The 20,382-nt window shown below is 32.2% G+C and overlaps 1 protein-coding gene across 2 annotated transcripts in view; it reads right to left on the bottom strand.

The window, feature by feature from the left end:
• Positions 1-2,115: 2,115 nt before the first annotated feature.
• Positions 2,116-20,382, bottom strand: part of LOC130449501 (metabotropic glutamate receptor 2) — a 566,135-nt gene continuing 547,868 nt past the window's right edge. For both annotated transcript variants that reach the window (XM_056787383.1, XM_056787390.1), the window contains exons 12-18: positions 19,494-19,819; positions 13,413-13,575; positions 12,795-13,008; positions 10,512-10,663; positions 6,023-6,218; positions 5,653-5,947; positions 2,116-3,381 (exon numbers count right to left, since the gene is read on the bottom strand). In XM_056787383.1, coding sequence (XP_056643361.1) covers positions 5,778-5,947; positions 6,023-6,218; positions 10,512-10,663; positions 12,795-13,008; positions 13,413-13,575; positions 19,494-19,819 — 1,221 coding nt within the window. In that variant the 3' untranslated portion in view covers positions 2,116-3,381; positions 5,653-5,777. The remainder of the gene's footprint in view (positions 3,382-5,652; positions 5,948-6,022; positions 6,219-10,511; positions 10,664-12,794; positions 13,009-13,412; positions 13,576-19,493; positions 19,820-20,382) is intronic.

Raw genomic sequence — 20,382 nt, 5'->3', positions numbered from 1 at the left:
GGAGCCGTTCCAAGGAGGGTCTATCATGTTTTGGGGAGGGATTTGTTTTCATCTCGCACAGATTTAGTGTCTCTTCCTAGACCCGCCCTTAACGCAGCAAGATACATAACTGACATTCTTGAAAATCACGTTGTTCCGTTTGGCCATTTATTAGTGATGATTTTCGTTTAATGCATGATAATGCTAGACCACACGTTGCGGCAGATGCTCTGAATTACCTAAACGAAGTAGGAATTCATACCCTGGAGTGGCCACTATGAATCCTATTGAGCATGTTTGGGACATTTTAAAACGCCGCATTCGACGTCGAAATCCATCTCCTCAAAATTTAAAGAGCTTGAGCAAGCGGCATTAGGGGAATGGGAGAATATACCTCAAGAAGTGCCAGCACCTAATTGAAACCATGCCCTGAAGAATGTTAGCAACAATTACATCCAGAGGCGGAAATTTAATAAAAAACTCTCATCAACTACCTACTAAAAGATTATTTAATTCACGTTTGTAATAAAAAACATTAGTTTTGTAATTGAAGTTGTTGGTAGAATTTATGTTAGAAATAAAGTTAGTTTTTAAAAACACGATTCCAGTAAGTTAAAAGTTAAGAATGAATCAAGACATACCGGAACTATTAGCAGACGTAGAGGTAGAATAGGGTCTTTCTGGTGAACTGTTTGTAGAATTTATGTTAGAAATAAAGTTAGTTTTTAAAAACACGATTCCAGTAAATTAAAAGTTAAGAATGAATCAAGACATACCGGAACTATTAGCAGACGTAGAGGTAGAATAGGGTCTTTCTGGTGAACTGTTTGTAGAATTTATGTTAGAAATAAAGTTAGTTTTTAAAAACACGATTCCAGTAAATTAAAAGTTAAGAATGAATCAAGACATACCGGAACTATTAGCAGACGTAGAGGTAGAATAGGGTCTTTCTGGTGAACTGTTTGTCCCAGAAAAGAACATGAGTCGTAGTATAAAGTTTTATTTAAAATAGATGAACTTTTTTATCAACATTATGAGTAATTGTTATGACACTCACAGAGCAAAAATTTTTGTAATATCATGTATAGTAGCATGTTGGTGATACTAAGGTAACTAAGTTCGCCTATTCGAAGTCTATTTTTCCTTTTATGATAATTTGATAATCTGTGATTATTTCTTTTGCTATTATTATATGACCTTTGGTTATAAGTAGTAGGTTATTAGTTATAAGTGAATGGAAATCATTTTGGAAAGAATAGTATGCCAAATATTAATACTTTATTCTGAAATGGTTGATTTCACCTTCTTTACGTTTTCGTCTACTGGATAGGATACCAGTATTGTTATGTTATTAATAATGTTTATTCTTATAACAATGATGTGACTTATCACCGCACTTCCAATTCCCAATATTATCATAAAACTATTATTTTCCCATTTAATTTGTTTTCAATTATATAAAATTATCATTAAAGAGTGCAAAATAAGCTAGAGAAATTAAAATTTGATAAAAAATAAGTTTAAACGAAAATCTGGTTTGTTTTTGTGTTCCTTAATCGTTTTTAGATTCTGATTATTCTTCTGACATTCTGGCATTCATGATGACTGCATATTTTGCATATAATCAAGATTTTAAATTACAAGATGTCAAAGGAGTGGAAGCATTAAAATGATCTTCGTAACATTATAAACACTTCATTCTTGTTTCTTCACGTCTCCGCACTCTATCGGGTTCCCTCTCAGGTACAAAATAATACCTATAAAACGATTTTTCGACTTTTTCCTTGACTATTAACGATATTATAACCAATAAAGTTTCCTAAAGTCTTTATTAACCATTAAAAGAGAGTGAATCCACATGAATAACAAGTACTAGACAAGAAGAAGCAACATAGATCTGCGCCATTAGTAGTTCATTCTCCCTCCATTTTATATTTGGTAAATGCCAAAGATTATCATGTGAATTATTATTTTCAGTATCAATTCAGTTGAATTGATGAGAGAAGCCTATTATCAGAAGATTATTTATATTTATCTTATCCATTTTTAGATCATTTTTTTATTTTATATTTCAGATCGATTTCATTGAGAAGCACTCACAAAGTTGGGAAATTTTGAATTAAATAAAAAAAAGTCATATTCCAGTTATTTTTAATCATATTTTCATATACAATTAAATTATTAAACAAACTCTTATTTATTTACAAGTATTGTTCAACATTCTATGAATCAATGACATAATACATTTCATACATTTAAGTCTCACCCTGTATTAATATTCTGTAGTAAAAACTAATTTCTAAATTTAAATATCTACCTTAAATAACAATTTACAAAAGTAGCTGTCTGTAAATAATCAGTCTTATTAGAATCAACAAACTGTTCTTATGTGATTATATATGGAACATTTAAATTTATCATTAAATTTTTTTCAACATCTAAGTTAAATATTTTATATAACACTATATACATTTTACGATTTCAGATATATTCAATGATATAAAAAGTACATTTTATCTTTCATTTAATGGATGTACATGAACTGTATGTCCGAAAGTAAATGGATAAATGAAAAATGCTTGATGCGCTTGCAACATATTTCAAATTCCTCATACAATATCGTTTCACATATTATCAATAATATCCTCAAATAACAAATTTTTTCAGTATACACGTTTACAACTTAAGAATTTGTTACAATTAAATATAATTCTAATACCTTTGTCATAAATATAAACATTCAATTCATGAAATAAAAAAAACTGACTTCTGTGTCGGTTGTGGAGTCACTTAATCTTATAAGTTTCTACCGCTCACCTTTAACATATGGTGTTTAAAATCGCCAAATATACGGCATCCCCACAAAAAATCGACATACTGATTTTGTTTCATCAATTGAAACAACTTTCACCTGTCTCCCAATAATCAAAAGAAATAACATTTACCGAATTCTCTAGGCTCTTGAAGTAACAGTATCTCCAATCTTATTTTCATCTCACACTGGTATCAATGGAAAGGTATGTTACCAATCAAAAGAAGTCTTAAACAACACTTTTAAAATCTCAGTCCAGCTTAACAACACTTCACAATAAGCTATGAGAAAAAAGACTTGGAATTAACAATAACAAGCTTACACACGGTTATTTGATGTCTTCAGAAAGTTGTCCTATTTGTCATGATTGTCATGTTATTACGACCCTCAAGTAAATACCGTACAATACTCCACTAGCTACCAGCAATTTGATCTCAAGACTAATCTCAAGGAAACATTCGACTGTTCTATTGAGATACATTTGATATAGAATATGATCATGAGGTCTAATAGTTCTTTACCCAATTTTTCATGTCATTTCCAATTTTTCGTTCTTCTGCCAATACCCAGTGTTATTGAATCCCGTTAACCTAAAATAAAAACACAATTATTAACTAATACTATATCATCTGTATACTACAGCTGGCGTTGCATTAATTCATCCTTTTTATTATGCACCAATTCCTCTTCGGTCTTATTTTTTAATTAATTTTATTAAAATATTCATGACCAACTATCCATTTCTTGTTTTCAAATATTACTTTCTCACTACTTGTGATATGGAAAGAAGTTTTCAAATTTCCAATCGACAGAAAAGTGTTGAATTTAGTTTGTCCGTTTCCTGTACGAGGGTTACTGCTTAAGCTTTGAGATATGGCAACACTGATGTGAATATGTCAAATCTCACATTGCCATCATAAAGTTTGACAATTTTAATGATGAATGTACTCAGAACGTGTTGTTATGCGAGTGCTAATTCAGTGTTTGTTTGTCAGAAGTGTTCGAAAAAATCAGGTAAATCAATCAATGCGAAGTCTTACACATTCGTTCAAACAGAAACTTGTTCCAACAGTTAATACATCGAATTGATGGTTTATCCGCCATTTGATTCCCAATGATTTCTTCTTCCGCAGATCAAAAATAAATAGTGATGTCAACGTTTCTCTACAAATAAGTTCTTCCTTCAAAACACATGTTTTTGAGGTACCTCAATTTGATGAAGAAAATGCTTCGATAATTGGTTCTAGCGCTTGTAAATGTGTATTGAACTTGATGGAGAATAATTTGAGAAACAATAAAAGCATATCTAATTATAAATATTTGTTTTCTTTTGTCTGTATCAAAACTGAAGTAGTCATTGGTACATAATTTAATCATTTTCTGTATTAAACAAGTTAAGAATTTTTCTATGCATTTGAATTATTTTCATAATCAAAATTTAGAAGGGGAAGGTTATGGTGCAGAAAGACTAACTTTTCTACATTTTTAGGAAAAAGTTTACTTCTTTTTTTTTCTCGTAGAAAATCCCAACTTTTTTTTTTTAGGAAGTACACCATCCCAACTTCAGAGAAAAGGCGCTCTGAATAAACACTACTTCCTGGCGCCGACAAATATTTTGCTGCAATCTTAATCAAACAGGGAAATTCAAATTTTCTTGCTTGCCACCATGTATAAGGGTTGTCATGACGTGATTTATTACTAATATTTAAGAAAAGATCCATTTCTCTTGAAAATGCATTTTTTTCTGTTGATATGTTTCCAGAACCTGTGCTTTTTTCTCCTATCAGCTTTTCGAAGCAATCCATAAAAGTTGAGTGAATAGTTTGATTTAGACTTTGCTCTTCAGTTTTCATCCTCTTGGCCAAAGTAGGGGATGAACGCTCGCTATCGTCGCTTGTTTCTTCACAGCCCATTTTCATGCTATCGATTAATACATACTGCTTCACTTTTTCTTTTTGCAGTTGATTGGTGAAAACATTCATTTTAAATCTTGGATCGAGAAAGGTAGCAACCAAATGATTTTTACTCGTTGTAATATCTTCAAATCGTTTTTGTAACCCTTGTTGTATGACGAGTATTGCCTGGCTTAATTTGAGTGTTAGCTCTTTTGAGAAGATGTTACAAAAGCTCCCATTGTGCAGCAGTCAAATTGGCAATATGACAGTCCGTCAGTTAGACAGAAATGGCTCATTTTTCTTGCATTAGCGTTTCGAGCATATAATATGTAGAGTTCTAACGCGTGCTAACATCTCAACAATTCATGTTGAGGGAGACCCAAATCTTTTGGACAGAATGCAGTTTTTCTTGTGCAGTATTGTTATATATAAAATTGATGGGGTGTTTAATTTCAATAACCTCAAATATAATAGAAATATGACAAAAGCCCGAGGGAGGTTTCATGAAAAATATATGTATGTATGAGGTGAATTTATAATTGGATTTTTTTTCAATATCGAATAGTTGGCGCCTTCCTAAGGTCTTCTTTAGACGCTGAACTCCGGTTCTCCTACCATCAATTTGTTAGTCTTTCTAGTGGTATCCGTTTGTTTGGTTTCTGTTTTTATATCCATTTATTCATCTGTTCGTTGGTATTCTTTCACTATTCACTACATCCTGAATTCCTAGTTTTGCTGTAACATCCTGACTTGTCATTTTATTTCTGGTGCTCATTCACTTAATTGTTTTTTCATTTTAGTCACCCTCATAATTCTTTTTATTGTTGATGTTTCGGCGCTTGTTTCTTTTGTATACGTGAGAAAAGGTCTTGATTATGTTTCGTAGATTGAAATTTTATTCATTAATAATTAAAATTTGGATAGATTCATTAGAATTATATTGTAATTGCAACAATCTATACATACTTTTGCATTACATGTATCACTATTGTAGGGATACTTGTTTCAATATATTTTTAAACTTGTACAGGTTTTCGTTTTAAACTGGAAGGTCTGCTATCGGAAGCCTCTAAGTTACGAACATTCGACTGCTATGAAGTCACTTCTTTTAAGTTTGTCGATTCTTGAGCCGGACCATTTCCAATGTTGCAATTATTATTAATCTTTTGATTACTTTCCGGTATCTTCGGAATGAATTTTTCAATATCAGGGGTTGTTTGAGTACTGCTATCTTTGGTTTTCCGATCTTTGTAAAAAACATCTGAAAATAAAATATAAATTTAAGCTTTTGACAAGATTATCTAAGATTAAAATGGATTTGAATGATTAGACTTACCGTCTGGAACATTATCGATAGGAGAAACATGTTTTTGTATATTTTGTTTCTGGTCACATGTGGCGGCAGTTACCATTACAGCTGCCATCATGCTTCCCGAACCAGTGTTAGTAGAGCTCTTGTTTATTGCACTGTATCTCATTGGCATCATGCTTTGTCTAATATTTCTTTCGGGTCGAATCAAGATTATATACAACTGTGAAATATAAATAAATGGATGAGAATTAATGATTTTTCATTTGCTCAAATATTGAAAAACTTATTTTGTAAAGAATAACTATCGTTAGTTGGATTATTTAGTAAACTGTGAATTATTAGCTCATTTACAGATCATTTTTGTACTATTTTTTCTCCAATGTCACATATATATGAAGTTGGCTTTAATATGAGGAAAAAATTATAGGTTCGTCGACTCGAACCTTTTCATTTCAAATATTGAATAAGTTGTTCTTCAATTATTATTATTAAAAATGTCTATTTTGTGTTATAATTTACATTACATCTAAAAGATTAACAATAAGTATGTTGGCCGTTGTTCTGACGATCCATAGATGTCATGTGTATGTCTTGAAGTACTGTTGTGGTTCCCTTGCATCGGGGCATTATCCACAAGTTTGATGTAGTTACAATAACTCTGTCCCTGGTATATAGTTGTGACTCCCAGAATCTTTCGGCTGGAATATCCCTGAAAAGCAGCTGAAAAACAGGATTTCAAAAATCGATCGGGGTTTTAGTTTTCGAGAAGGCAGCGTGGCTGACGTTGAATAATTCGGATGGATATGTTGAAGTTTTGATTTACAATGATTTCGGTATTAGTAAAATTTGGAATTTTTCAACCAAACTATGTGATTGAATGTGTATTGAATAACTGCATTTAAAATCCGTTCATTGAATAGAAGACTCCATACTTGCTCCGGATTGGCACTATTTTCATATATATTTTTAAGACCTGGGCATTTGAGGACAATGTTGTGTTGCAAGGTACGCGTATTTTTAGGAACTGCAGGAATCGATGACCATTTAAACCTATTTTTCCCATAAAATGCGGTGGAAGTACTTTTCTCCCCGACATCTTCATGGTTTTCTTGGTACATTTCTTCAGCTTCAATTTCTGACTGACTTTCATGATAGGATGGTATGAAGTCGCTAACTGAGTCAATATCGCTGGCATCAGACTCTATTTCATTAGCCCATTTTATCAAAATCTGCTCATAATTCGAATCCCCATATTTAACTTTTTTGGAGGGCCAAGGGTTACAATCCATATCCAATCTAAAAGCGCAAACATTAAAAACAAATAAGTATAAGAATTTTAATTTATTACCTAAACACAGATCACCGGTGTTTTTGATCGACAGCGAAGTTTGCAGGTGAATAATTTCCTTAATTTGAACACAACACAGTAGGCACTTTGGCTGTCGCTATAGAACTAACTAATGGGAAGGTACACAGACGCGGGCACGCCAAAGTGGTAGGAATGCGGAAAAACTCATTCGCTGGGGACCCTCACCGGTCAAAATGACCGGATGTCTGTGGGTTAATTCCGTAAATTCATCCACATCGGTACCTGCTGTTTGACTTGTTTTGCTTGTGAGGGGTTGAACGGGAGTGGTGTGCGGTATAGGTTGGGAGTTTTGTTTTTTGGGTAAGCTGGGAAAATCTTGTATTTGGGATTTTTTGGTCCATGGATTGATAGCTGGGGGGGGGGGGGCAGGAATGTATTTCTTGGGATCTGGTTGGTATATTTATTTCTTTTTTAATCAAGTTTTTTTATGTACTTCAGGAAAATTTCTGCGTTAGCAGGGTGGTCACCTCTGCAGTTTGCACACCTCGCGGACATTCTTGTGTAAGATGTTCTCCAACACATTTCAAGCATCTCGGCGCTCTACCACAGTTTAACGTAGCATGTCCCCATTGTTGGCAAATGTGGCATTGTATTATTGGTTTTGTCTGCCTAGGATGTTCCCATTGCATTCTTGTGTTATTTTCGGATCGGTCACTACTAGATAGAGTGGTCTACTTTTCGTGGTCATCCGATAGATATTTTTGATATGAATTTTATATGTTTTCTGAAGCTCCTCTTTTATATCTGTTTTTTGAAGACCTTCTGCTAGGCCGCGGAGGACAAAGGCATGTTAATTATCCTCCCTTCTTGTGTATGTATGAAATTGAACTTTTCCACTCTTAAGGCCTAAGTTTTCAAAGTCTTCGAATTGTTCGTATATTTGATTTCAAATGGTTTGCGAATGTCTTCCTTCAGCTTATTTACCATATCTCTGTGTGCCGAAACGTTGCCATCAATGACGATTGGCGGCCACGGAGTATTATTCTTTTTGTTTGTAGTATTCGATTCTTAAGTTTTCTGCTTCTTGCTAGTTTGTTTGTTTTGAATGTCTTCATCCGAGCTCGACGCTGTATTTCCTGAAAATAGTCTTCTTCCTTTTTTTGGTGATATTTGTAGAGAATCTTCATTATGATAGTCGGATTTATATTCTGAGTAATAATTTTGTTATAGAGGGTGTATCATTTGGGTTTGGTAAAGCCTGGTGGAATAATTTCCTTCACCTCCAACGGTACATTTTGTGCGATTGTAATAATTTCATTTATATTCACTTTTTGCTTAGGTTTGCTTGTGTTTGCACACATATCGAGTTGTCTGGCTGTAATATCTTGTTGCTCTTCTACTTTTACATTTTATAAATTTTTTCTCCGTACATTTCATATTCAATTATCATTGTTTTAAATGAACCGAATATAATTCGATAATGTTTATTATGACTGTACTATTTTGCAACAAGGAGCATAAGGTTCATAACACGTGAAAATCAAATAAGCTGTATGATGGGAAACTAATCAAAATTCCCGATTCAGTAAAATTTATGAGCCAACGTATTTGTTTGGTTTATTTAAACAAAAAGATATATTTGGCATGACTAGTGGATTATAATCTAGCATGTTTTGTTAACTTAATAACAGTATTCGGAAACGTCGATATATCAAACTAACTTTCATTATTTTTTTAACGCTATCCTACCAGGGTCATTTGATGTTATTTTTATGTATCTAATATCTCGTTCTGGATTTTATGTTGAAAACAGCCGAAAGCTGTTTTGAAACAATATTTTCGGTGATATTATGTATATGTTACGGGTAACCTCAACGTAACGGTCAAACTTAGATTTACCCGGGGGTACACTACAGAAGTTCGAAATTCTATATGTTTCATACTTTATCCGGGTAAACCGTTCTGTCCACTTTCCTTTTGGTAAAGTTGGGAGTACCAAAAAATGACAAGACCATGAAAGTTTTAAGAACATATTGAATGGAAAAAACACATTTTATAAATACGTAAAAATTTAAATCCGCATTCCACTGAAATAAAGGTTATCATGAAAAAATAGAATCTATTTTTTTACAAGAACATCGTTTGTAGCCCACACTTCCTTCAAGTGAAAGTTCGCAAGTTGTCATAAACTTTTCTTTTTCGTTGGTGCACTCTTTAGATCCATGAGTTTCTCATCAAATACAGAAAAGATCTCTTGTTCGCTAGCTTAATAAAATCATCGTCGGATCTCTCGATAACTACATTTTTTTTTTAAATTGTATAATTGGATAGTGCTTTTAAATTTCTTTCTTGGTTTTTTAAATTTATTTTTGTTTAGTCTGTTCGATTGTATATTTTTTCACACACAGTGAGTTTTTATATTATATTCTCCGGTGTGCTCAATTCATGACATTCTGCAAATTTGATATGACTACCAGAAGTTTCTGTATCATTGGTATTTTCTCTCTAACTATTATCTACACTTTCCATATTATCTTCTACGGTTTCAGAAATCATCATGTAGGTTGTCTGTTTCCCAGTCCCTATCCATAGGCTGGTCTTTGCTTTGTTTTCTATACCAAATTCTCTGTGGACTTGTGGATAAGCCGACTTAATATCATGCCGGAACATGGCAGTAAAATAGCTAGTTTCATTCTATCAATCTATCATATATCATTTTTCATTAACTGGACAAATATAAAACCATCTGACTATCGCCTACAGGTTTCATCGTCCACCTAGAGCATATTTTGCATATTCTAATTTGCCCTTTCCATGTCGCCTTGTGACGGCTGTGACGTGGTTTGCTATGCACTATTTTAGAGTGACTCCACATGTAATATTCTATAAGTTGTTCTATTGTAGAACAGAAGGAGCGTTCAAACATACAAATTATGTCTATCATGTTCTTAGCAACTTCATCGGCTCTTTTTAATTTACATATTTGAATAAGCAGTTGAGGCGTCCTGATATACCATCATAAATTCATCTCCGAATGGTATTGAACTTGACAACGGCTGTTCGCCTCTAAAAACGGAACAGCACTTGTATTTCTATACATATCTCCTAAAATTAGGTACTTCCTAACACAAATATTAGTTTCGTATTTGAGTCATTACGGAAAATCAACCCACGTTAAGGAATAATTTTTTAGAAATTACTCACCTTTGGAGAGAAGAGACATGCAACTGTAACACTGGCAGATAGACTTATTGTGACAGACATACTGGTAATTCTTAAAGCTACATGGTTAGCAGTCCCAAAGTATAAAGGTACAAAAGCTAACCATATAACGCAAGTAGTGTACATCGTAAAACCTGGAAACAAAAAAAAAACACTTTAATGCGTAAAGCCGTATTGATCGTATACCGATTCCAATAAAAATAGTTCTCGGCTATAACCGGGTGTTCAATAAGCTCTGTCGTTCAATAACAGAAAGTGCTATTGAGTCCACCGTTTTTATTTTCTTTTGTACATCAATCAATCAGTCACTTCTTCATTAAAAATTGTTCAAATTTTACGCGTCACATAACAACCTGCTTATTGTGCAGCAATAAAATTCTTAGTTTGAAAAGGTAAAGCAGTGGAACACATTCACAAATGATTGTTGAATGTTCATGAAGGGCTTACCATTTCGATACGAACATCAAAAAGACGGACTTTTTGTTTAAATTTTTTATTTTAAAACGCTTCTCTATCCACAATTATTATTTGGCTTAAAAATAACTTTCGTTCATTTAGTCCAGTGGCCGCTTGACAAGGGGACCTTAGCCCAAATTTATCTTTTGTTGAATATCACCTTTTGATTACTCAAAATTTCGTCTCCACAACAAGCTTGATTTTGGTAAAACAAGTTTTTTTTCCTAGTATAATTTTGATTATGTGTATAATGGCTGATAAATTATTAAAATTTACCTTATAAAGGAGAATTATTTGTCATTTCCATTAAATAGATATAAAATAATTTTCCATTTTTAATATAACTTATAGTACCTATCTACGATATAGTTTATTTTTATATTATAACAAAGTTTTATATACGAAAGAGTGATAAAACTTACTCACTAATTCAAAAATTCTCATTACCATCCTGACAAATTCACCCGAAAATACTATTTTAGGTATGTCCATTCAATGAAAAAGTCCAACAGTCAAGTTTAGTTGTAAGGTGCAGTGTGCTATTGTGAATTCTAGAATAATTATGGAAAATTTGGAAGGGCCACGCGAACGACGATATTTCGGTCATCCAACATTTAATTAAAAAACATTAATTTTTAATTGGTTCAAATTATTCACAAACATTTATGTGAAAGTGTTGATGACACAGTCAAATTAGTTAGTAGTACGTTTGGTGTAGAGCATTTTACGATTTACCCATTTTAGAAGAAAAATGTGGCGAGTTCCAGACAGCAGATAAAGTTCCAGGAAAACCAAAATTTCAAATAGAAAATCATGCGTTCTCACATAAAGAGGAATATCAGAGAGTAATCAAAGCTCTTGCCGCAGTTCAAGCTGAAAGGATTACCGTGAACTGAGTCGAAGCATACTGTGGAAATTTATAAAAGAAAAAGATTTTCGCTGGGAAAATCATTCCAGAAAGTCTATTTCTCTAACAATAAAAGATATTGTAGTATGGAGAAGAAATTACCTAATGAATATAAAAGAAATGAGAACACAAAAAAGAAATATATTTTATTCATCGGTAGTTTGAACAGTTTTTTTAAAGTGATTGTTTTTCAAATCTGTTCGTTCAAGTAACTACCATAAGGACATGAATGCTGAAGTTTTCAAAGAATGATGGGGGAACAAATGATATATGTTCTTTCTCAGAACTGTATAATAGTAATGGATAATACAAGTTATTACTTGAGACTTTTATAAAAATTGCTCACAACCAAGTTTTTAGAATTGATTGGATTCAAAGAATATTAAGTTCTATTCTGGTTTCGTGAGAGGAGAACTATATTTTTTGTGTTCCCTCCTTAAAGAGAAATTCAAAAGGAGTAGCAAGAAAAAAATATTTCTTTGAAATGAATTATGTTAAACAGTGGTTTTTGGATTGAAGAAGAGATAATGTGTGAGTTGTACAATATTAATGATGAAATGATCGAGTTACTTATTTCGAATATGCAAGTTGCAACAGCTCATCTCTGATTACTAATACTGGTATATGTTTATATTGAAATTATTCTTCATTAACGTTAGGTTGTTTGAAAAACACCCGATATATTCATTATCTTTATACGAATGTTATTTTATTTATCTTTCATTACTCTTTTATTCATAAAGATAAATTTAAGATTTAAGCCAGATATCTATTAGGTATAAAATTATCTCACAAGTATGACCCGCCGTTATCAATTGGATAGTGCTGCAGCTCTGTAGACTTTTATAAACAATTATCTTGTCCAGTTAAGTTGATTGATGCCCAACAAATTTGTATCTTACCGATATGTTTTGATTCGTTGAACGCTTCCGGAATTTTCCTTGTTAGAACGGCATAAGTTGTACAAACGACGATAAGGAATATAGGATAAGTGAATGCTATCATATACGATGCATCAATATAAGATGAACAGACCAGTAAATTGTCCTCTCTGGTGGGATAATGATGAATGGCTCTCGGAGGAGATATTAACATCCATATTCCATTAATCAGTACCTAAAAAAACAATGACAGATTAATTTTTTCATGGATCAGAAGTGTGGAATAATATAAGGGTCTTTTAATATTTATGGGAAATTGATTGTGAAATTTTGGAACAAGTTTTTATGAATAATTATGGTTCAATAGAAAAACTATGTATTCACTGAATCAGTTATATGGAAACAACTCTGATATAATACTATTTTCTCATATTTCAGCTTATTTATTCTTATGCAGATATCAAATATTATTGTTGTATTGTGGTATTGTTCTAATTATGTATAAAGACCGAGCAAATCAGTGTGACTGTGGAAATAGAGAGGGAGTTAATAGATAGAATGTTGATGAAAAATTATTCTTTTTATCTTGTTATTGGACTAAGTTCGAAACCTTTGGGTGACAATATATTCAATGATTACCTGTACTCCTATTAAACCGAAACATATAACGAGTTGAGATCGTGGCGATATAAAACTCGGTCTCTTGGCAGAATGTTTTCCGGCGTTGAAAATTCTAGATATGCGGTTAGTTTTCGTTAAGAGTGCCGCATAGACGACAGTAAAACAGAAACCAGCGCTGAATCTGAAACAAAATTTATTCATTAAATTTTAAACGAGTTCTTATCTGAAGTTAATAACTCCCGCTCATAATCAGCGTTTATAAGAAGGGCAGAATTTGAAAGCAAATTAAAATTCTATTTTTGTTAATCTAGCTGGAAAGAAGAGAATTAAAAAAAATAATTTAGTTTTTCTCAATAGAATTCATCAAATATTGTGAGAATTTTCACTGGTCGTTACATTAATGGAAAAACATATAAGAGAAATCGTAAATGTAGTCCACAGAGTTGAATTGAAGATTGAGATTAATAATTATGAACTTTTTAGTTTATTACTTGATAATACTCATTCGTCATTTTATTCATAAGGTTGATGTAAGAGGATATAAAAAGGAATATGGAGCATGAATAATAAATGCCTTATGCAAATATTGCTAGTCTCCGAGATACGGGGTGAGTTTGCTTGACCACCAAGAGGCCCTGATTTAAATCCTTTGGATTTTTCAATTTGGTCACAAATGAAGGCATTAGTTTACAAAGAAAAAATTACTTCTCTTCCACAACTGCGACGGAAAATAGAAGAAGCCGCGGATGTAATTAAATATAATAGACAAGGGTTATTGAAGTAAATGGTGGGCATTTTGAGCATTTGCTTTGAAGTTTTTTATTTTTGTTTACAAATTTATTATTCTTACATATTTAAGGAATAATAAAATTTTTTTATGAAAAAATTAAAATTTATTGAACTTTTTAGAAGCAAATAACTCGATAAACGATTGAGTTACACGAATCAAAGAAGAGAAACTTTTTTTGTAGATATTAACGCTTTTGAATATTTTTTTATTATTTTAGTTGTAAGTTTAGGCCAAAAAAAAGTTTATTTTGATTTAATTAACACAAACAAGTGTAACTAGCGCCCTCTAGTAGCAATGTTAAATTAGAGTGCAAATTATGATTTCTCATGCCAAAAAACGTAAAATTGCCAATTTTCAGAGAGAAATTGTGAAAACATAAAAAATTATTGCGAAAATCAAAATTTAAACTTTGAATACCCCGTATCTCGGAGACTAGCAATATTTGCATAAGGCATGTTGAGCAGAATCATCATATGCAGCAACAACTGCATTGAAAGAAAATAATTATGATATGATTATGACAAATAACATATTCAAGAAAAAGATAAACAGATACTACAATCAATTAAAAAACAAAACAGAAACGAAACATCAATCATTTTCCTTTATCATATGTACAAGGACTTTCCTAACAATTATCGAATTATTTCTATAAATATGATATTAGTATAAGTCATAAAGGACATAATACATTATCCAAATATTTCACTAAATTAAAATCTAAAACACCAAAAAATAAAAGATGTAATATTATATGCCTCATACTAATTGTAACGCTGTGTACATAGGGCATACATCTCAGTAACCCAAACGGGAAACAGTGAATGCAGAAGACGTTTTGAAAAATTTTCCTCTGATGCCGGCCGAACTCTGGTTCATCCCCATAGTTCTCTCTTACTGTTACTGTTTTGTAAATGTACTGAATGAACGATTCTCAACGTGTAATTCGTTTTTTAAAAACGCCTTCTCGAAATTCAGTAACGTAATTTGCAGCAATTTTCGTCAAATCTTCATATTTTCCGCTCCAACATGGCAACGTCACAATTTATGGGAAAGGAAAAGAGAGGGCTAGATGCAGAATTTTACGCTAAATTCGATGGTAGACAAATATACTTCACTTCATGTTGTCGCGCTTAGGCTGAACACCCTGTTTACCTCAAAATTCTAGAAATGTGTATATGTGCAAACTATTTTCAAAATTATTATCTTCGTTTGGTCGTAAATTTACTCGTATAATGTTTTCAAATAATAAACTTCAAATGTTTATACTTCAAATTCGCTCATCAAAATATACTAACGATTTGCATATATTTATATAACTACTAAATTATTGAATGTGGAAAAGGAAATAATAATGAGCAGTTACGTTACAACTAAAGTTATCATATTCTAGGGAACCTAAAGGTTGAAACAATGTTAGTTCTTAGGCCAGGAAAATAGTGTTCCTCGTTTCTTCTGAAGTTCTTCACTGGTGTCGTTCACTGGAAACGAAAAATTTCTCGTGCAATACGTTAAATATCCTTCTGACTGCGCCAATTACGTTACTTAACTTCGTGAAGGCGTTGACAGAACAGAATCTAATACTATTACAAGTTAACAATATTTATATGTTTTACAAAGTGCCTCGTCGGCGTTATGCAATAAAGCTTATTAAACAATGTTCATTAATGTAACTTGCACTATAAATGCTGCCTAGTAAACGTTATTAGTGAGAAGTAACTGAACTTGTTAGGTAAGTACGAAGGTAAAGGATGGCTGAAATGTCTGAACAGAGTAGAAGTTTTGTTTAGGATTAGGGGTGTTTTTTAGGTAAGCATTAATTCAGGAGATTCCAATTAGCTTCATTTTTTTTTAAAGGAACATCCAGAATATTATTTCGCTATCTTATAAAACTATTTTATCCCTTCATATTATCTGCACTATAAAATTGACTGTTTTTAAGGAAATTGCATTTTTAGTCTATGATTTAAAAATATTCACCTTTTTAACTAGTAAACACTGAATGTGACGTTTAAAATACTTCTAGTTTTTGTGACAAAATCAAACCAGTAATTTTATACCTTTAAAAATTGTAATAAAAAATAGGGTATCCACAAAACTTGAAATAAACAAGTTAAACAAAAAGAACTTTGCTGTAACATACCAAGACGGGTAGTATTTGCTGACTAGTCAGAACAAGAACTAGAATATTGAGGATGGCAGCAAATTTAGAAATGAGAACTATTTATCAAACTTCAATTTCTAGCTTCCGGAAAGTGTTCTTCGCATCATCAGGGAAACTACAGTATAGAATGAAAATTACAAGTTAGACTTGATTATTGTGATCCCAAACATATATAAAAAAGGAAAAACATATGGGTTCTTAAATGACTTTTGATAAATCCTTACTTATGTAGGAAAATGACTTACGTTCAATTTAGGATGGTTTCCTAGACGTTGCATTACTGCGGTAGCCCATGATTGTTGAACCACATGGTAAATAGTAAACAAATGACTCTAAAATATGTAAAAATATGGATGAAATATCAGAATAACTGACTAAAATTGAATAAATTTGCTTCCAAAATAATGTAATGTGAATATTTCGCAATTATAAAATAAGATTAAAATTGAATTATCTTTATTACTATCATTGTGGTATCGTTGAGTCTAGAAATGGAATGCCGCTACCTGAACTATGGTAGTGACATTGTATTTTCTTTAAGAAGCGATGTTGACAACGACAATTAGTCGATTATTTAAATAGAACTAATTAGATTGGTTGGCGAGACTCAACTTTGCTTGCTTGGTAAATCGCTCACTTCAAAACAGAAGACTCGTTGATTGGAGATTCTACTTGTGTACGTGTACGACAAGCACCTCTGTAAAGGGTACAGTGGAGAAATAAATCATTCCTATAAGGTCCTCGTCCCTCATTTGTAACTGTTACAGTGTGTCATTGATTGTTAACTTGCGTTTAATTGAGATTGATTATTATGGTTAAGACCGAGTGATTCCCGAAAATCTAATGAACAAAAGAAGGAGTAAATTTCACTTAGATGGTTGATTTCTGTACTTTTGTTAATACAGTTGTTAGGTTGAGAGATGTAGATAATTTCCAGGAAGGTTCTTTTTGTTATTTTTCAGTTGTTAATACAGCGTCAAAGCTGAATAAACATGATCAGCTAGTGCACATCTTTAAAAACGTAATCTGCAATCACTTTTATGGGAAATTATTCTATTGGATAAGGATGTTAAGGTTTAATTATGTATTTTTTGTTACAGTCTTTTCAAGAAACCCTGTGGATAACATTAGAAAGTGTAAAAGGAGAAGTTTTATCTTCTTCACTATGGAAAATTAATTGTCAGCACTGTATTGGCAATCTTGAATTTATTATTATAATTTGGAAGTTTAGAGAGCCTAGATGTATTCTCTCTTATGTATGGTGAATAAGTATAAATTGTAAAACGTTGAGTCAGTTCAGATACATATTTTGATCTAGGAGTGGAGTTGAGATTAACCCGATTTTGTTCATGTATGGATGATGACTGTTAAACAACACTTTGCATAGTAACGGTTTGGGATAATAGTTACCTAAGAAAATATTCAGAAGTATATAAGTTTATTTTGTGAAAAATTATACTAATAAATTCAACATTACCAATAAAACAGTGCAAAATAAAAGATAAAACTTTTGTTTTGCACTTAGTAATTTTGTTTACACTGTTGTAAATACTGTACCAAAAAATACACCGGTCAAACCTTAAGATCCTCATCCAATAGAATCATTTCCCATAGGAGTGATTGCATATTACATCCAGAAAAATGTGCACTAGCTGTCATGTTAATTCACCTGATCATTAGATGGATATTGTCGCTGCAAGTGTATTAATAACTAAAGAACACAACACAAGAACTGGCCTACATCTCTCAACTTAACAACTGTATTAACAAAGAAGCAAATATCAACCCTCTAAGTGAAATTTACTCTTTCTTTCTTCAGATTTTCGGGGTACAACCGAGAGACTAGGACATTTTATTTCATAATTGATCAATTGACCTATAAAGAGTGATTTCGGGGTATTCCTCCACTATACCCTTTACACAGGTGCTTGTCGTACTCGTATAGAAGTAGAAACTCCGATAAATGAGTCTTCTGTTCTAAAGGGAGCGATTTACCAATCTAATTAGTTCTAATCAAATAATCGACTAATTATCCATTTCTTGACGGACCGATACCACACATGGTACTAATAACGACAATTCAATATTAATCTTATTTCATAATTTTGAAATATTCACATCACATTATTTTAGGAGAAAAATTATTCAATTTTGGTTAGTTATTCTAATATTTCATCCATATTTTTGTATACTTCTACATATTTGTGTGTTTTAGTAAATTAAGTCTAATTAATCTCAGAATTCAAAATCAAATCAAACTATTCACTACGTGTACTGCTCAACAATCATGGGATACAGTAGTAATACAATATCTAGGAGAAGTTGAGAAATTTGAGTCGAACAAAAAGGATACGAAGTGGGCCTTCGGCTGTATATATTCCAATGCGATTATAAAAGCCTTAATTAGTGGTCGACAAATCAAGTATTTTTCGCCAGCATCAGCATATTAGAGGAAGATAAATCCAAAGTCGTGGTATATAATGGGATTCCTAAATTCCTGACCAGCAGAGGAATAAAGCAATCTGTCCGAAACTCTTCACAACAATATTGGAAGAAATATTCCGTGAATTGGAATGAGACAATATCGGTCTAAGAATAGATGGACAATACTTCAACCATCTAAGTTCGCTTATGACATCTTTCTAATTTCCAATAATCCCGAAAAGACAAGTGAACAAATAAATGAACTTAACGAAGCTACCGATTGAGTACCTTATCTAAAACCAAAGTAATATACTAGAATAAAATTGGTATAGAGTGCATATGAAAGAAACATGGTATAACAAAAAGAGATCGTACGAGAAAATAATGGTTAAGGCACAAGAGCAAGGTAATTGCTAAAGGTAATACAATTGCTATCAGGTTTTGAATCCTTATTTTATCATAAAAATAATAACACAAAACTTTAATTTTAAAAATTGGAATGTTATAAATGTTTCACTAGTGTAGCTGACTTATTTGAAGTATTATTGGTAAGACTATATCCGGTATCATGAAATTTCTTACTTTGTTTTGCTGTTTTCATCAATTTTTAAGGATGTTTTTCAATTTAATCCTCATACAGTGTTCAATACTAGTAGAACAAAAAGTATTTTTTATCTAAGTTCAAATAGAATTGGAAAACAAAATAGTTGTTTTCACATACCTTTGTATGGCACACACGATATCCGTTGGTTTCAAAATGAGGGCATAAGTTACACTGTAACACATGAGTATACCGCTGAGTAAAACATAACTCAATTCTCGCCCAGAAGCTCTTACAATAGGCGTCTCGTTATGTTTGATAAACACGCCGAATATGAAAACCGTAATCAAAATTCCAGTGGAACTAAAAGCCATCGCTCCTATCGCCCAACCGCTAACTGGTTGTAAATATTCTTCAGGAATGTCTTCACAGTATTCATGATATTTATCCGGTAGAGTTCCCATTGGGCATTTCGTACACTGTGTCGGATCGTCTTTATGACGAATCTGTAAACAAGAAAGAAGATGATATAATCGACCATATAGGATTATTAGCTAATTGAATGTTAGATACACAATCACCGTATAAAAGTATAGGGTTGCCACAACCGTCTCAAGATGTATAAATCTACAGGATTTAAAAAAGCCGAAAGTCAAATAACGGTGTCTTGAACTTATAGTAGTACATTTATAGTAATACTGTGGCTTATCCTTAGAAAGTTAATTTCACAGATTCACAATCAAGGCCTATATTAAAAGGACAAATACCAATTACACTAGTCAACGAATAAACATCTTCTGCAAACCCATGCGAAAAATTTAACTGATTTTGAGAGTGCTGAAAACAATATGTCTTAGTTAGCTCGGGTTTTTTGCCGACATCAATGAAAATACTTACAGCTCAAATGGAACTTTCTTATATTAAGACATTTTCTAATTTTAAAAGTGTAAAGTTGAACTATTCTTTTATAGTAATCGAGATATATCAGCTTCTCTTCTCAACCTCCAACGTTTGTATGTTATGCGTGCTATATCCTGGTGAAAACGCTTACCGTGCTAATCACTAATGT

Source organism: Diorhabda sublineata, chromosome 1 (assembly GCF_026230105.1).
Source record: "Diorhabda sublineata isolate icDioSubl1.1 chromosome 1, icDioSubl1.1, whole genome shotgun sequence".
Classification (NCBI taxonomy): Eukaryota; Metazoa; Arthropoda; class Insecta; order Coleoptera; family Chrysomelidae; genus Diorhabda; species Diorhabda sublineata.
This window is presented reverse-complemented; position numbering and strand designations above follow the sequence as displayed.